The sequence below is a fragment of the Macaca nemestrina genome, chromosome 17 (assembly GCF_043159975.1).
Source record: "Macaca nemestrina isolate mMacNem1 chromosome 17, mMacNem.hap1, whole genome shotgun sequence".
In the NCBI taxonomy this organism is placed as follows: domain Eukaryota; kingdom Metazoa; phylum Chordata; class Mammalia; order Primates; family Cercopithecidae; genus Macaca; species Macaca nemestrina.
The window spans coordinates 34,012,799-34,030,963 of NC_092141.1; the positions used below are offsets into that span (position 1 = coordinate 34,012,799).

The 18,165-nt window shown below is 48.9% G+C and overlaps 1 protein-coding gene across 2 annotated transcripts in view; it reads right to left on the minus strand.

The window, feature by feature from the left end:
• The window catches only part of LOC105476942 (nitric oxide synthase 2), a 43,654-nt gene extending 27,417 nt beyond the window's left edge, over positions 1–16,237 (minus strand). Inside the window, exons 1-5 of one of the 2 annotated variants that reach the window (XM_071082567.1) lie at positions 15,992–16,237; positions 14,342–14,524; positions 5,238–5,322; positions 4,470–4,592; positions 3,320–3,468 (exon numbers count right to left, since the gene is read on the minus strand). In XM_071082567.1, the coding sequence (XP_070938668.1) occupies positions 3,320–3,468; positions 4,470–4,592; positions 5,238–5,322; positions 14,342–14,451 (467 nt within the window). In that variant the 5' untranslated portion in view covers positions 14,452–14,524; positions 15,992–16,237. Of the gene's footprint in view, positions 1–3,319; positions 3,469–4,469; positions 4,593–5,237; positions 5,323–9,202; positions 9,311–14,341; positions 14,525–15,991 lie in introns of those variants that run through there. The other variant, XM_071082568.1, reaches the window with a different exon arrangement.
• Between the last annotated feature and the right edge of the window lie 1,928 nt (positions 16,238–18,165).

An 18,165-nucleotide genomic window follows, 5' to 3' on the forward strand; every position in this document is an offset into this window, starting at 1 on the left:
CACTTGATGATATTTATCCCCAAGGACACCCCTGCCATAAGAAGCTGCTGGGTGAGGTGGGAACCACCCCACTGCTGGGAGACCTCCCTCCCCAGACAAAGCTTCCAGCAATATTCCCCACTCTGCATCCGAGCATGAAAACAGTAATGATCACCATAACACCCACACCGCCAACACACATGGTGGTCAGCACGTGCATATGCAAGAGAAGATTATTTTTTACATTCACATCCAATTCCTTCAGAGTTTTAGATGTGACGGCCGTTTTCATATAATCATGTTTCTAAGGCATTACAAATGCTATGATGTCTATGAGCTCTGAAAAAAAGGAGTGGCTTTCATCATCAGTGAACACATTTAAATGTAACATGCAGCAAGTCACAATCTCTAAATATGCTATGATTCTTCAGATACAAAAGGCCACTGACCCCGCTCAGCTGGTCATGTCTTAGACTGCCAGGGTCCTTGTGAGCAGAGGCTGCCATTCCCCGTCCACACCCCCAGGATCTCTTGGTCAGGGAAGCAGGGGTTCAAGGTATGTACTTGTGACTTGGAGAAATACAGTTTTCCTCTGTGAGAAGCAAATGGGTTCCAACACCACCAAGCATGGCCCTGTAGCCCTACTGGGCTTCTGAACACCCGCCCAATTGCCTTCCACACAACAGCAAGGCCTCCCAGGTCCAGAATAGAGTTGGGAACCTGCAAGGCCACATGACTAGGTACTAGAGCACTGACAGGAAAAGCAAGGGCTCGGGCACCAGCTGCCTGAGTTCAAATCCCCACTCTGGGGCTTCGGAGGATGTGACTTTGAGCAAGGTACATCTCTTCTGTGGACTTCAGTTGCCTTGTCTGTAAGATGAGGATAATAATAATACCAATCTCATAGTGTTGTGGTGCACACGTGCTTTGTGCTAAATAAATAAATAAATAAGTACCGTGGCCCAATGAAACCTATCCAGGAAAATCCCTGGACCCCGAAAGGCTCATTAATTAACAATTGAGCTGAAAGGCCAAGGATCTTGTGAAGTTTGCAGTCACAAAGCAGGCAGCCCCTAACAGGCCGCTCAATCCAGGCTGCACATTAGAATCACCTGGGGAGCTTTTGAAGCACACACATGTCTGCCTCGTCCCCACCTCCCAAGATTCCGCTGCCCTTGACTCAAGGGACCCTGCCATCAGAATTTTGCAGGCTTTCCAGGTGAGTCTACTGTGCAGCCAGGGTTGAAGACCACTGACCCTGGAAGATGTGGGCCTTTTCTGAAGACTCACGGTCCCTCCCAGCTCAGACATTCTAGGATTGTAGAAAACTGGAGGTGGGCCACGTGCAGCGGCACACATCTGTAATCCCGGCACTTCTGGAGGCAGAGGCAGGAGGATCGCTTGAGCTCAGGAGTTCAAGACCAGCCTGGGCAACATAGTGAGATCCTGTCTCTACTAAAAATTTAAAAAATTAGCTGGGCATAGTGGTGTACACCTGTGGTCCCAGCTCCTCAGGAAGCTGTGGTGGGAGGATCATTTGATCCAAGAGATTGAGGCTGCAGTGAGCAGAGATTGTGCCACTGAGTTCCAGTCTGGGAGACAGAGCAAGACCCAGTCTCAAAAAAAAAAAAAAAAAAAAAAAGAAGACGAAGAAAAGAAAAGAAAAGTGGAGGTGGTGCCACCAGAAGCCACTCTTTCCACCAGGGAGTCCCAGGTACACGTCTGTGGCTCACTTCATGTGGTGCAGTGCTGTGTGAGGCTCTGCCCTAATAGCTACACTCCCCTCCCAGCCTAGAAAACAATCCATTTCTGGGCCAGGCTCAGTGGCTCATGCCTGTAATCCCAGCACTTTGGGAGGGTGAGGTGGGTGGATCACAAGGTTGGGAGATTGAGACCAGCCTGGCCAACAAGATGAAACCCTGTCTCAACTAAAAATACAAAAAAAAAAAAAATTAGCCAGGTGTAGTGGCACATGCCTGTTAGTCCCAGCTACTCAGGAGGCTGAGGCAGGAGAATCGCCTAAACCCAGGAGGCAGAGGTGGCAGTGAGCCGAGATCGCGCCACTGCACTCCAGCCTGGGCAACAAGATCAAAACTCCATCTCAAAAAACAAAAACAAAAACAAACAAACAAAAAGAAAACAATCCATTTCCTTCAGACATTCTTTCTTACAATCTCTTCGTGTATTTTTGTTTTAAAAGTTTTAAAGGGGCCTAAATTACATAGCCACATATTTTATTTGGACAACACAGTGTTCTAAAAACATAATAATGGCTAATATTTATGTCGTGCTTACTATGGGCCAGGCATTGTTCCCAGCTCTTTATATTCTTTAACTCCTTTCATCTTTATAAACTCCCGTAGACTACCCTTCTCCTGCAAGGTGGGTACTATTATTATCACCATTTTCGGTAAGAAAATCAAGGCATAGAGAGACAAAGTAACTTGCCCAGGGTTACTCAGCTTGTAAGGGGCACAGCTAGGATTTGAAACTGGGAAGGCCACAGTGCTTTACAACCTCTCTTTGGATGATTAAAATTGTATATGTTGGCAATAAAATTGGCAAATGACAATTAAAAATCTTTGTATTCCAGTGTCTGACACAAGGCTGGGGCATACTCAGTGCCTGATGTGTGTCTGTCAAGCAAATGACCAATTGGTCATAGAAATAAAGGATGTCTAGCATGGTCTTCAGGGAAGCCTCACTGGGTAGAAAAAAAAAAAAGAGAGAACTCCAGAAATGTAGAATCCCACCAGAGTCAGGGCAAAGAGCAATGGCCTGCTCTCTCCTAGTCAGGTGGCCTGGCTTCTAGCTGGAATGAGGTGACTTCAAGTATGTCACCAGCTTCCATGTTCACACCTGTAGGAGGCCTGACTAGGTGGCCTCAGAGATCCTTTCTGTCTCAAACATTTCACAGTTAAAGGGTCCATATTAATTCATAATCAAGGTCTCTGTAAGCCAGGACACTGTTCTGAACTTACTGAATCCTCACAAAAATCACACCTTCTATTATTATCTCCATTTTATATTAGGTTGGTGCAAAAGTAGTTGCAGTTTTTGCCATTAATATGATGAGGATGTTGAGACACAATGTGGGAGCCAGGGTTCAAATTCAGTCACTTTTAACCGGTATCACTATGTACAACTTATCCTACAATTATGAGAACCTGCTCCAGGGTCTTCTCCCCTAGAAAACCATTTTCGCTCTGCAAAACCATAGTGATTTAACACCACAAATCTGGAAAAGAAAGCTATCTAGCTAGGGTCAGAGGCGATGGGTGGAGACAGGAGAGCAGAAGGAAGGGCAGGAGGCAGCGACCCTGCAGCGGGCAAGCCTTACTCTTTGAAGGAGCCGTAATATTGGTTGACAAATTCGATAGCTTGAGGTAGAAGCTCATCTGGAGGGGTAGGCTTGTCCCTGGGTCCTCTGGTCAAACTTTTGGGAGTCATAATGGACCCCAAGCAAGATTTGGACCTGCAAGTCAAAATCTGGAAAGAGAGAGGCAGGTGGTGAGGGTGGGCCATTTGGCCTCTTGCCACCCTCCTCTGGGGCCAGCTCTCCTGGCCACCTGGCTCCTCTCTGGCTGCTCTGGCTCCCTGCACCTCCTCTCCACCCCTGTGGCACCTCCTCCTTGGGGTCCACCTGGCTTTCTCCCACCTAGATCTCCTCTCTTCCACTGGCTGAACCCCAGTGGGTGTGAGTCAGGTTTGCCCCCCTACTCCGGACTCAGTCTCTGGCCCTGCTCCCCAGCCAGCTCCAGATCCAGAGCAAAGTCAATCCAATATGGCTCCTATGGGAACACGATATTGGTATTTGGCCAAAACAAACTGAAATGAGACATAGGATGGCACACGCGGACACACACACACACATACACACACACACACACACACACACGAATGAAGTACACCCGAATGTTAACTGTGGTGGTTTGGGGGCATGTGGGAAATCATTTTACTTTCATGGTCTTGAAATTGTCCATTCTTCCCCACTTTACAACCATAGAATGTATCCTGAAGTTAGAACAAAAATTTAGATGACCAAAAGAAGCCTGAAAAGACATTTAGTCCAACCACTCACAGGATACTTGAACCCCTCTGCAATCTATCAAATTGCACTTAAATCCTTCCAGTGACAGGGAGCTCACTACCTCCTGATGTAATACAGTCCAGCTCTGAGCAGTTCTGTTAGAAAATTCTCCCTGACATTATCCTGAAATCTAAGAAAGATATGAATTTGTTTCTGCAATCATTTATTTGACCTTCTGGATTATCCATTATCTACTGGGGTGGTTAACAGGGAGTTGGCATCATTAAGTAAATGCACAGATGCCTACTGTAATCTGTGAAGAATGTCTCTGTTTCCAGACCCCTTTGCCCAAGCAGATGATTGTTTGGTTTGCCCAGGGGGACGCCTGTTTGATCCACAAAGCCTTGGCAGCTTCACCAGCTTGGGACAAAGGTGGTTCTCCCTGAAGCCCCAGACGTACCCCTTTGGCCTTGTGGTGAAGTGTGTCCTGGAAAGTCATCCCGCTGCCCCAGTTTTTGATCCTCACGTGCCGTGGGGAGGACAATGGGGTTGCATCCGGCTTGACCAGAGATTCTGGAGACTTCTGCAAGGGGAAAAAAGCCAGGGTTTTCTCTCAGGTCTCTCCCAGACCCCAGCCCCTGCCCTGTCTTGGAGTGGGGAAGGATCTATTGGTGGCCACACAGGGCAGGGTGTCCCTCCCCTGAGCCACTTGGGCCAGTGCCTGCAAAGAGCTCCAGGTGCCTGGGCCACTGGCCAGGGTCCTCTCCTCACCCAGGGCCCTGCCAAATGCTTCCTCAGAGGAACTGCCGTAGGAGGGACTAAGTTAGAGGTGAGGAGGATGACTGTCAGAGCCAATACCACCGAGAACAGAAAGGCACCACTGCCTTCCTTCCCTGGGAGCATGGAAGGACGTATAAGCCACCCTCTCTCCCACTCCCACCCATTTCTCTGCCCACCTCTCTAGAATGGTATGGAACCCAAGGGATAGAAGCTAGCTGTCAGTGCACCTCAGGGGCCACCACTCCCGACCACTGGGTGTTGTCCCACTCTCCCAAAGCCCTTCCTCATTCCCACCTGTTCCCCCCAACACCCCAGGTCTGGGACTCTCCACTCTCCACCCAAACCCTGGCTTCCTGCCCTCTCCAGCCCAGCCTCTAACAGGCTGCTCTGTCTGCATCTGCCTGGACCAGAGAGGAAGGGGCTTCCCACACCCATGTGACTCACTGACCTTTCCTGTCCCCACGAGGGGCTGCGGGGACTCATTCTGCTGCTTGCTGAGGCTGTGATACTGAAGGTCATCCTGTGTCACTAGACTGTGAAAGGAAACAGCTAGTATGAGATGGGGTATCTGAGGGTGGAGGGGGCTCTTGGAGTTCCCTCTGTCAGTACCCTCATTTGACAAATAGGGAAACTGAGTCCGGAGGGTGGGAGTGAATTGTTCATGGTCAGTCTGACCAACTGCCCCCCATCCCCACCTTCCCTCTTCCTCTTATCTTCTTCCTCCTGCAGAGCCAAAAGGGCATGAGCAGAGCTGAGCCAAAGCTACTGGCCCAAACAGCAGCCCATAGAGGATCTGGAAAATGCTCCTTCACCCTCTGGACTGTACAAACGTGGCACAGGGGCTGGGTGGGCAGAGAATGGCTCCAACAACTCTGCCTCCCAGACCAGCAGCATTGCCCAGCAGCCACTTGGATTGATTGATTGACTGATTGATTTATATTTATATTTGTATTTTTTGACTGTCATCCAGGCTGGAGTGCAGCGGCATGATCTCAGCTCTCTGCAACCTCCACCTCTCAGGTTCAAGTGAACCTCCCACCTCAGCCTCTTGGGTAGCTGGGACTATAGGCGCACACCACCACACCCGGCTAATTTCTCTATTTTTGGTAGAGATGGGGTTTCACCATGCTGCCCAGGCTGGCCTCAAACTCCTGGCCTCAAGTGATCCTCCTGCCTTAGCCTCCCAAAGTGCTGGGATTATAGGTGGGAGCCACCGCGCCCAGCCCCAGTCACTTATTTTTCATGACTTAAGCTTTTTTTATTTAAAACACTTGATTTATCTTCGTATTCTACATTTCTATTATGGAAAATGTTAAGCATACAAAATTAGAGAGAAGAGTCCAATAACCTTCCCTGGGCCCTTTACCCAGATTCAACCCAATTCAACAGTGATCAATCCACTGCCAATCTCATTTCAACTATACCTTCCCTGCCTCATCATTATTTTAAAACAAATCTAAGATGTCAAGTCATCTTCACCGAGGTAAAAACAAGCATTGTAAAACTTAGCATTAAATTACAGATTACTTAAAAATTAAATTAAACATTACTTAAAGTAACTTTTTAAATTAAAGATTACTTTAAAATTCAGTATTCTGAAACTGGTCAGAAACCATTTGTTCTCGTTTGGGATTTCAGGTTCATTCAGGCAAACTGAATAGTCACCACTCACACATGCCTCCCCTAGGGAGAATCATCCCACCAGGGCACCTTGGTTTGAAAGCGTATTGTATTCCATGTTCTTGGCAGTATTTTCCAGTGTGTGCATGCTTGTGCATCAGAGGGAGAGGGGGTTAGAGACTATTATGAGGGTCTCTCATTTTCTACTTGATACATATCTATGATGTTGAAATGGGATAAATGACCATGTATTGCTTTTATTATAGGAAAAAAATGACTATATGTTACCATTATATAATTAATTATGTACATTGCATAGTAGCAGTAAGTGATTCATAACTATAAAGAGATACTGTCTTAAAAGAGGATGTAAGTACGCATCAGAAAGCAACTTATATCTGAATCAAGGGATTCCACAACCCCGTAAAGGGCCTTCCACGTGACCAACCATTGTCACATGGCAAAGATGTTTTGCTTGGCCAAACTTTACTCAGACTTCTGAATCTTCTGCTGGGCCCATCCATGCATTTCCTTGTAAAAATGCAGTTTTAGCAAAATAATCCCTGCAAAGTCAGTTTAACAAGAACCCTCCATCCTCCATAGCTTGTCGCCCTCCCCATCTGATCAGGGTCCTCGTCCTCCATCCTCCCCCAGGTGATGTCTGATCACCTTAGCCTGTCCTAAGCAAGAATCCTGTTAGGTTGGTGAGGCAGAATTCCCCCTATGCCTGAAGTTTTTCTTGGTAATTTTCCATCCACAGACCCTGCCCTGATCTTTGGCTATAAATTCCCACTGGCTCCTGCTGTATTTGGATTTGGGCCCAATCTCTCTCCTCCACTGCCAGACCCCACTGCAGCAGGTCCCTGTACCTATCAAGATGGTCCTAAATAAAGTCTTCCATACTGTTCTTTAACAAGTGTCATTGAATAAGTTTTTCTTTAACACACCCCTCTAGTCTAGACTGGTGTGGCCTGCCAAAAAAAAAATATATATATATATATATGATAATCTGGATATTCAGAACAGGTAAGCCACGGCTGAGCAGTCATCATGGGGCTGCTTCAACAGGAAGATGTATGAGGGATGGGGTCCCCAGGGAGGCAACTGCCCCCCTTGCTCTTCTGCCATTCCCCCTCACCCCAGCACCCACCCTGCACCCATTCTTGCTTCCTCTCACTTATTTCTGGAAGTAGAGTTGGACAATTTCAGAAGCTTCAGACCAGAAATATCTACAGTACTGTTTAGACTGAGAAGCAATGCCTTTGTACATTTAACATAATCATTTTACCCCATATTTCAAAAAGCATCATTTTTAAAAGTTGCCTAAAAATCCACTTTACAGATGGGCCACGATTAGCCTGGTCCCATCGTCCATGGCTGGATGTTAGACTGTGTCTAGTTTTGCCCTCATATGAATAATGCCTTAAACTGTATAAGTGGTCTGATGCTGGCTCTGTGTGTGTGTGTGTGTGTGTGTGTGTGTGTGTGTGCGCGCGCGCGCGCGTACAAGCACAGAAAAACACCTCAGGAAAATGTTAGTAAATGTTAACAGTGACTAGCATTAACTGATAAGATCCTGGGCAATTTAACTTTTCTTATACTTTTCCACCTCTTCCAACTTTTTACAGTGATCATGAATTCCTTTCATAATTGGACAATTCTTTAAATTTGAAAAGTGAATAAACAAAGCTTTGCCCAGTTCCCTCCCACACCATTTCTTCTGTCTGGCTGCTGGGAGACAGGGTGACAGGGTGACCAGATGCCAGATGAGCACCTTCAGGATCTGGACACTTCTTTCCAAATTATCGCATGGTTGATTCCGACCCCACAGACGCTCATGCAATTTGACTAAACCCACAGCAGTGCAGGGTCCTGAGGACCCTCAGGGACCTGCATTCAAAGAGAGTACTGGCAGTGGGCGTGGTGATTGACGTCTGTCATCTCAGCACTTTGGGAGGCGGAGGTGGGTGGATCACTGGAGCCCAGGAGTTCAAGAGCTGCCTGGGCAACATGGTGAAACCCTATCTCTACAAAAAAAAAAAAAGTTGCCAGGTGTGGTGATGCGCGCCTGTAGTCCCAGTTACTCAGGAGGCTGAGGTGGGAGGATCACCTGAGCATGGAGGCGGAGGCTACGGTGAGCCAAGATGACACCACTGTCGCCTGGGTGACAGAGCGAGACCCTATCAATAAAAGGGGTCTGGGGCGTGGGGAGTGCTGGCAGTGTGGTGGCTTGCTTAGACCCAGAACTTTCCACAAGCCCTTGACCAGCCGAGCCGGTCACAGCTGCAGACAGTGGCTTGCCTGGGCTGACCTGGGGGCCAGATTCCCCTGCGGTTCCGGCGCCTCCCTGCCTGTTTACCTCACCTTACACCAAGGGTGATGGTGGGGACAGATGGGGAGGGTGGGGGGGATGACGCCCTGGGAAATTGATCTCATTTGTGAATCAAGAACCTCCTTGCTCTCTTAACCATATTTGATCCAAAGAGTGTAGCAACTTTCAACCTCAGTGCTGAAAACTTTCAAAAGCTCCCAAGTGCTGGAACATGCGCAGCGCAACTCAGCCCGCATAGACGCCTCTCATAGAGCACGGGGGGCTTCTCTGGGCAGTCTGGGCTCCTGAATTATTGCGACCTCTCACGCGTTCTAAACCAGGAAAACGCTTTTAGTAAACCCTCAGGAATCCCACAGGGCGCACATCCCTGCCCTCCGATTTCTCCCAGAGATGCTTGGGGCCGCGCCCGGGTTCGGAGCCCACCGCTTCCCTCCCAGGGCGGACCTCAGGCCGCGGGGTACCTGGCTCCGCGCAGGCAGCAGGCAGGCTTCGGCCGGAGGATCCTGCAGAGCAGCCGGCACAGCCGGGGCCCGGCAGCCTCGCACGCCGCGCCCAACCCCTCGCGCATGGTCCCGGCTTCTTAGGCGCAGATCCGCAGGCTCCCTGCGCCTCCCAGGGCCCGCGCTTTATCGCTCGGAGCCCGCAGCCCCCGCCCCGGGGGCGGGGCGAGCCGCACAGAGGCCGGGGCTCTTCACCTACTCTATGTCCGGGGCCCAGCCGCCCCTCCTTCCCTGCCTTACCCGGCGATCCCGGGACCCAAGCACCCAGGGAGCCGCAGCCGGCGTCCGCCGCGGAGTTTGGATGGCACTGGACTGTGTCTGGGTTAAGAGGCCTGGGTGGTGTTGGGCCTCCCCATAAAATCACAATAAAGCTTATCATAATTACTCCCATTGCGCGATGCTTTCTAGTTTACAGAGCAAATTTTCTTTCTGTCATTTCGTTCAATCCCGTGGAGACGACAGCTCTACGTTGTCATCTCCACTTTATTGAGGCATTAGCTGGGGCCAGAGAGGTTAAGGATCTTGTCCAGGGCCACACAGCAGCCCCAGGGCCACAGCCCAGCCTAAGCTCACACCACCTCACAAGGCTGTCCCAGGAAGTATTATATCACTTGTTATATACAGCATGTTCTGTGCGATTCCAGAAAAGAAACCAAAGAAAGCACTGGGTTGGGGGTGACTTCTAGTAGGAATATTGCAGGAGGGATCGTAAACCGCCTTGGGTGCCTTGCAGGCCCCTTGTCCTTGCTACCTGGACTGCGCAGAGCCTCCTGACTTTGCTCCACCTGTAAGTTGCTCCTTATCTCAAGCAAGATAACAGGTAGGGTCCAGACCAGATGGGGCAGCAGCCCTGGACCTCAACATGCAGGGGGCCCTCCTGGCAGTATGCAAGCACATTAAATCCAAAACCCCAGTTAAAGCAGAATGAAAGAGGGCACATATTTATTTCAAGCCGACTGCAGCCCAGCTGGCAACACGTAGCTTGACTTAGTTCTGAATTCCATGTGTCTTCACCTAGATGCTCCCACATTTGCCTCTGTCTCTAAAATATACACACATACACACACACACACACACACACACACACACACACACACACACACACACACACCATGCTCACTTCCTAACTGTTTACAAAGGTATAGAATCATCAGTCACTTAGAATAGGCTCTTGGTTTCATGACACCTGAACAGATTAAAAAATTACTTCTTAAAATCAAAATACATTCATTGGCTCTCATCGCTTTCAGGATGAAATCCCCTTTGCACAGCTGCTTCCTCTTCCAGTACCATCACCCCTCCCTCGAGTGGATGTTGCACTCTGAGTGTATGTACCTCCTCCCCCCAACTCCTCCCCACCCTACAGCCAGCCCAGGAGCCTCTGCAGTCTCCCCAGCAGAGGCCTCTAGCATGGTGCCAGTATACCCACAACTACGACCTCCTGTCTACTCTCTATCCCACCTACTCCTGACACAATTTCTCCAACTCTTTAACATCGTATTCTTCACGTACATCTCCCAAACCAGCGAGGAAGACATCCGTTTCCCCATTTCCTTCCTGACAGCAGGAACTGGGTCTTTTTTCTCTGTCTCTCGAACAGTCCAGCACACAGTAGGCCCTCCAGGAGAGCACAGATAGTGTAGATGTTATGAGTTTGGACTTGATTCAAACTTTAGCTCGACCATTTTCCAGGAATTGACCTCCAGTAAGTCACTCAATCTTGTAAAACAAGGATAATAATTCCTGTCTCATTATTGACATAGTAATAAGGACCTTATAACTGTTATCTATTGTTTTTAGCAGTGGTGTATGCAAGTAATAAGTGGCTCAAACAATTCACTGATGAGCAGAAGGGTTTCGTTGGTATCTTAACTCCCAGCACAGAGCCAGGGGAGTGGGCATCCCATGTACTCGTCAATGGAGTGGGACGTGCCCAGGACACAAAGGTGGCAGCCCCCTGCAGGGGTCCCTCTGGACTGCCTGGATCTGAATCCTGGTTCTGTCATTTGCTAATTATGAGATCTTGAAAATTACTTCAACTTTCTGGGTTTCAGGGTCCTCATATTTAACATGGGATAACTAAAATTCCTTCCTTGTGGATCGTTGGGAGAGTTGAATGAATTGATGTGTGATATTTTTTTCTTCATCCCCTCCTCTATCCAACTGGATCCTTTCCGCCAGCCCACCCCAGCATGAAGAGGAGGGGGGAAAAGATGGTCAAGTGAGCTGGTTTGCCACAGTTCCGCTGCAGCTCAGGGCCCTCTCTGCAGTCTGAACTCACATTTCCTGAATTATCCAAAGACACAAGTCAATCCACAAGTCAGTCCCCAAAGACACAGGGATAACTGGCAATGCTATCAGAGGGTGTGGGGATGAGGGTTAAAGGCTGCAGCCAATACCATAAGGGTTTTGGGAAGAGAGAGATTCAGGGTGATCTGGAAAGATAGCGGATAGATCACTAGGGTCCAGAGTTCGAGAGCAGCCTGGGCAATATAGCAAGATTCTCAGTTTTAAGAGAGAGAGAGAGAGTGGGGGAGAGAGAGAGAGAGAAAAGAAAAGAAAAAATAAGCCCAGGTGCAGTGACTCACACCTGTAATAGCACTTTGGGAGGCCAAGGCAGGAGAATCGCTTGAGGTCAGGAGTTCGAGACCAGCCTGGCCAATATGGTGAAACCCCGTCTCTACTAAAAATACAAAAATTAAGGGGGCGTGGTAGCACATGCCTATAGTCCCAGCTACTTGGGAGGCTGAGGTGGGAGAATCGCTTGAAACTGGGAGGTGGAGGTTGCAGTGCAGTGAGCTGAGATGGAGCCACTGCACTGAGGTCTGGGCAACAGAGTGAGACTCTGTCTAAAAACAATAATAAATTAAAAAATAAAAATAGAAAAGAGAAAAATAGGGGATGAGTTGTGTCTGGATGAGCTGAGGGAGGAACGTGCTATGCACAGGCGCTGGGGAGCTGAGGAAGGCTGGGTTGGGCAGGTGGGATGGGCTCTCCATTTGGGTAGGGTGTGCGCTCAGAACTCTGTGGAAGCTTTAACGTGGTGACAGGCAATGGGGAGCCACTGCAGGCTTTAGAATAGGGGCATGACTTGCTAGAAGTCCAGTTGGCAGGAGAGAGCTCAGAGCCAGTGTGGGGAGCTGGAGTCAGGGAGGCCAGCTGGCAGGGGCAGCAATGATGAGATGAAGAGAAAGAAGGGGTGAAGCTGCTGTCCCTCTACAGCCCTTAGAATCTGAAGTGCCAGCAGGACATCTAGAGGCCATCCAACCCTGTGTTCTCACCTCTTGGTCTCTTAGCCACCTCAGCTGCCACAGCCCAGACTGCCTGGTTTCAAAGTCGTCTCCTCCAATTCACCCGCCACACCACACCTAGACTGTCCTGCTCAAGAACCTACATTGGCTCCCTACTGCCAGGGAGAGCGAGTCCAAATCTCCTACCCTGCATTCAAGCCCTTGTGCTCTGGCCTGGCCTTGCCTATCCCAGCCCCCAACCCACTCCTGGCCAAGCACAGTCAGGCTCATTTCTGCCTCTGAGTCTCTGCTCACCTCTCCCCTCTTCCCGAATGCCCTTGCTACTTCTCTGCAGCTGTCTACATTCTACCCATACTTCAAACGCCACAGAGTCCACCTGACTTCTGTGAAGCCCCTAGAGGGAAGTCCATCACCTGCTAGCTGCCAACACCACCACTAGTGATGGCAACGCCAACAGTGCCATTTGCTGAGCATTTACTCTGGGCCAGGCACTGTGCTAAGTTGCTTACATGGGAAAGCTTATTTACTCCTTACTCCAACTCCAGGAAATCAGCATTGCTACCCGCTTCTTACAGAGGAGGAAATTGAGGCTCAGAGGCTAGGAGACTTGCCAAAGGTTACAGGGCTACTGAGTGGCAAAGCCACTTGCTCATCCCCAAGCCCATCCTCTTAGTCATTGGCGTTTTTTGCCACCTCTGACAGATACACTGAAGGCCGTCATGCTGCACACATCCAGGGGGCGCCCTGCCCTTTGTAGTCCATGGGAAAGGCTCCTCTGGGGCGGTGGGGTTGTGTGACTGTGTGGTGGCCCTGCGTAGATGGGGGCTTTGTTTTGAGTTGCACTATTGCGTTATTGCGGATTGCCTTGTCTTTCCACTTGAGCGAGCCTCAAGCCTGTCCCTTGACTTGTTCAACGACTGACTCATTCTCTTGGTTCTGCCCTGGGAGGAGGGAATGGGCCTGGGGAGAAGGGACATGAACAATCCAACTCTGGGCTCAAATTCCAACTCTGTAAACTCTGTAATCACCGGTCATTCAAGCTCGGCAAAGTCATAATCCTCTCAGAGTTTCTGTATCAGTTCCTTGTCTGTGAAATGAGTCAATCAAACGAACTTCACAGAGCCGCCACAGAGATCAGTTGAAATGCAAAGTCTGTAAAGCGGCCTGTGTAGCTCTGGCAAGGGCAGGTACTCAGTAGATGGTAATGAACCCTGATGTGGACAGAGCGCCTGTTCTGTGTGGACACAGTGCTGAGTGCTGTAGATCTCATTTCATCCTCAGCACACCATGAGGAGGGCCCCCTTGAGTTTCTCACTCCGCAGGTGAGCACTAAGGTTCAGAGAGGTGAACTTACCCTGAGTCACGCAGACGGCTAGAGGCAGCACCGGGCAACTAGTGCGGCCAGCACAGGGCTTGGAACTAGTTTGTCTAACATCCTGATGCCCTTCACCAGGATGATATTCAAAGCATCTAGCGAACAGTAAATTACAATGGATGCAGGCCAGGATGCTGACCCTCCACCCCCACCCCTCCGCCCTGGTGCCCACCACTAGGCTCTACTGCCTCCCATTCTCAGGTCAAGCTCCTTCCCATATTCTTCCCCCAGAGATTCCAAGCTCCTTCGGGGCCAGCCCCTTGCCATGTCCCCTCTTCCTCCACATACTGTCAGGCACAGTGAGGTGCCCAATAATCAGGGGCTGCGTTGAATTCCAACAGGGATTTTCAAGAAGCAACAAGGAGACCTCAGGTGAGAGAGGAGGAGCAGAGCGAGGAATTCTGAGTCATGGGTGCTGACAGGGCATAGGTGCCCAAGGAGACAAGCGGGAGGTGCCCCTGGGGGAAAACTCACCTGGAGGTGGCACAGGCGGCTTTCTCCATGTTGTTGTTGATGTCTTTTCCCCCAGTCATTGTATACTGGTGGAATTTGGTCTTGAACAGAAATTTCCAAGGACAGGCCATCTCTATGGCTTTGCAAAGCAGGTCACTTATGTCACTTATCTGGATTTGAGCTCAGATGTTCTTCACTGTACGGCTGAAGAAGGGAAGCAGAGGTGAGGGGAGGTTGAAGAAGATTTTATAGAACAGGGCTTCTCAATGGGATTGGCTCACTGAAGAATTGATACGAACGCCAGCATGAGCCCCTTCATCAATGCTTTGCAACCTCTGTCTCTATTTCGGGGTTGGAATGGGGAGTCTTCTGACACAGACTTCAATTCTGTAAAGCCACTTAATAACCTAAAGGGAAAACAATGAACCACCCCCCCATCCCCATCTCCACTTAACAAGGACAAACTATATGCACCATGAGCCTCCTTAGCGGGACCTGCTGGCCCAGCGGACCCAGCCAGGCTTCATCACTGGCCACAGACAGGGTGAGGAAGAGCCAGGAGGTCGCTGAAACAGGGGTGCCTTTGTCTGACCCTGAAAGACACTTTCCAGCAGCTCTTATTATCAACCGTAGTTTTAGGTCTGTTACTAGGGAAAGCGCTCAAGTTGTAGCTGCCTTTCTTTTAAAGATTTTGCAATTGTTGTTCTAACTCAGCATTATTTCTTGCTCCTCTTTTATTATGTGGGGAGGAAATATTTGTGAAAAATGCACTCATCCCTCGAAATCTGAGATCATCTCCTTTGAAACAGACAAGAGGAAGATCAAAGAGGCAGAAACTCTGTCTTTAGAAGACAGTATAGTGGATATGGTCCATGTAAGAATTTTTAGGCCAAGCGCAGTGGCTCACACCTGTCATCCCAGCACTTCTGAAGACTGAGGCAGGAGGATCGCTCGAGCCCAAGAGTTCGAGTTCAGCCTCGGCAACACAGGGAGGCCTTGTCTACAAAAAATTTAAAAATTAGCCAGGCAGGCATGGTGTCTTGTGCCTGCAGTCCCAGCTACTCGGGAGGCTGAGGCAGAAGGACCACTTGAGCCTGAGCAGTCAAGGCTGTCTCAAAAAAAAAAAAAAAAAAAGAAAGGGAAGGGAAGAGGAAAGGGAAGAGAAGAGAAGAAAGGAAGGAAAGAGGGAAAGAAAGAAGGAAAGAAAGAAAAGAACTTATAGCCCCACAGTCCTGGGTTCAAATCCTGGAATTCCAGCTCTACCAGTTATGTGTCCTGGATCAAGTTATTTAACTGAAACTCATTTCTTCATCCATAAAATGGTTTAATATATTCATCTTACCAGGATTTGTGGGGAGGTTACATGTTATAAGGACTGAATAAGATAATCTATGTTAAAAAAAATTCTTAGCAGACACAAACTCTCATTCTTAACTTTTCAGAAAGTTTTTCCTTGTCATGTAGCAACCACAGCTAATATTTGCAGAAAAGAAATCTGACCAAGATGCCATGTTCAAATGACCGAACCTCATGTTGGCATTTCTTTACCTAGACTTTCCAATACCTTCTCTCTGTAGGCAGAAAATTCCCACAATTTTCTGAGCCTTCTCATACAGGAAGAAACAAAACCCTCTCAAAACAGCCACTTCCCCAGAAATGAAGGCCACTCACCTTGCACCTGGCTGCACTGCCTCCCCGGGGTAAGGTCAGTCAAACCGAGAAGAGACCTGTGCCTTGAGAACTTCAGGACTGTCTAGAACTGCCCAGTCCCCTCACCAAAGGTGGCCAAGAGATTTTAAAGCAGCAACGATGTTGAGTTATCTGGGGCCAGAGCCTCAGTTTTCGACTCGCTGCAAAGTTATGAACACACTGGCAGCCAAGAAGTATTTATACTCACCCCATGCCATCCAGAGGGTTGTTTTTGCATAAAGGTTTCTTTTTTTTTTTTTTTGGTTTGCAAAGGGAGTGCCCCCAGCTGGCGTAGAGTGAGCTAATTTATGACTGTGACTGCCAAGGACTGTGGGTGACCTGATCTTGCTGTTACATCACTCTGTGTGGTGTCTCTTCACCCATCCCAGCTCTTTCTGTTCCCAAGTCCAAGGTGGCAGTTCATCAGTAGGGTGGTTGCTAAGATAGAGGCACCGCGGAGCCAGGCTTTATTTGGCCAAGCCACATGGCCTCACTTTCAGCATCTGGGAGATTTTTTTCCTCAGCAGGGAGCTCTCCGGTTAATCCCTGTCCATCCTCTCACTTTTCCAGCTTGTGACGTGAGTCCAGGAAGCTGGGGGAATATTGACAGTATGGAACACGTTGGAAAATGCCCAGGGTCCAGAAGGCCAGTGATATTAGATGATGCCATTATTCCAGACAGGCCCTTGAACTAGTCACCTGAGGTTGTTGGAAGGGAAAGGAAGGAATGCTATTGGCACAGAGATGCCTCTGAGAAGTTGGTCTTACTAACATCTCATCCTTTTTTTTTTTTTTTTTTTTGAGACCGAGTCTCGCTCTGTCGCTGGGGCCGGAGTGCAGTGGCCGGATCTCAGCTCACTGCAAGCTCTGCCTCCCGAGTTTACGCCATTCTCCTGCCTCAGCCTCCTGAGTAGCTGGGACTACCGGCGCCCGCCACCGCGCCCGACTAGTTTTTTGTATCTTTTAGTAGAGACGGGGTTTCACCACGTTAGCCAGGATGGTCTCGATCTCCTGACCTCGTGATCCGCCCGTCTCGGCCTCCCAAAGTGCTGGGATTACAGGCTTGAGCCACCGCGCCCGGCCCTAACACCTCATCCTTTAGCACTAGGTAAGCTTTGGCAGAATGGCAAGTAGGATTATTTTCTACGGGGGGAAAAATTCCTTTTCTTGTAATGGAAATGATCACTTCTTATATGAAAAAGTGATAATTTCTTGTAATTTCATTTCATTTCATTTCATTTATTTATTTATTTATTTATTTATTTTTGAGATGGGGTCTCACTCTGTCACCAAGACTGGAGCGCAGTGGCACGATCTCTGCTCATTGCAACTTCTGCCTCCCAGGCTCAAGCGATCCTCCCACCTCAGCCTCCCAAGTAGCTGGGACCACAGGCGCGCACCTCCATGCCCAGCTAATATTTCTGTGTTTTGGTAGAGACTGGGTTTCACCATGTTGCCCATGCTGGTCTCGAACTCCTGAGCTCAAGTGATCCGCCCACTTCAGCCTCCCAAAGTGCTAGGATTACAAGGGTGAACCACCACGCCCAGCCTATAATTTCATTCCTTATAATACCTCAAATACAGTATTCCTATACCTATGCATTTTTCCATCATAAAAGTAAAATAACAACTACCTTAGGAAGAAGTTGAGAAGCAAAGGGAAAAAAGTCACCCTTGATCTCACCATCCCAACACATTGTTGCCAGTGTCCACTCATTGCCTTCCTGTCTTTCCCAAGTTAAATTCAGCATAATATATTAACTTTGGGCCGGGCGCGGTGGCTCAAGCCTGTAATCCCAGCACTTTGGGAGGCCGAGACGGGCGGATCACGAGGTCAGGAGATCGAGACCATCCTGGCTAACACGGTGAAACCCCGTCTCTACTAAAAGATACAAAAAACTAGCCGGGCGAGGTGGCGGGCGCCTGTAGTCCCAGCTACTCGGGAGGCTGAGGCAGGAGAACGGGCGTGAACCCGGGAGGCGGAGCTTGCAGTGAGCTGAGATCTGGCCACTGCACTCCAGCCTGGGCGACAGAGCGGGACTCCGTCTCAAAAAAAAAAAAAAAAAAAAAAAAAAAAAAAAAAATATATATATATATATATATATATATATATATATATATATATAAACTTTGTCAAAGATAAACTAAGAGCCACA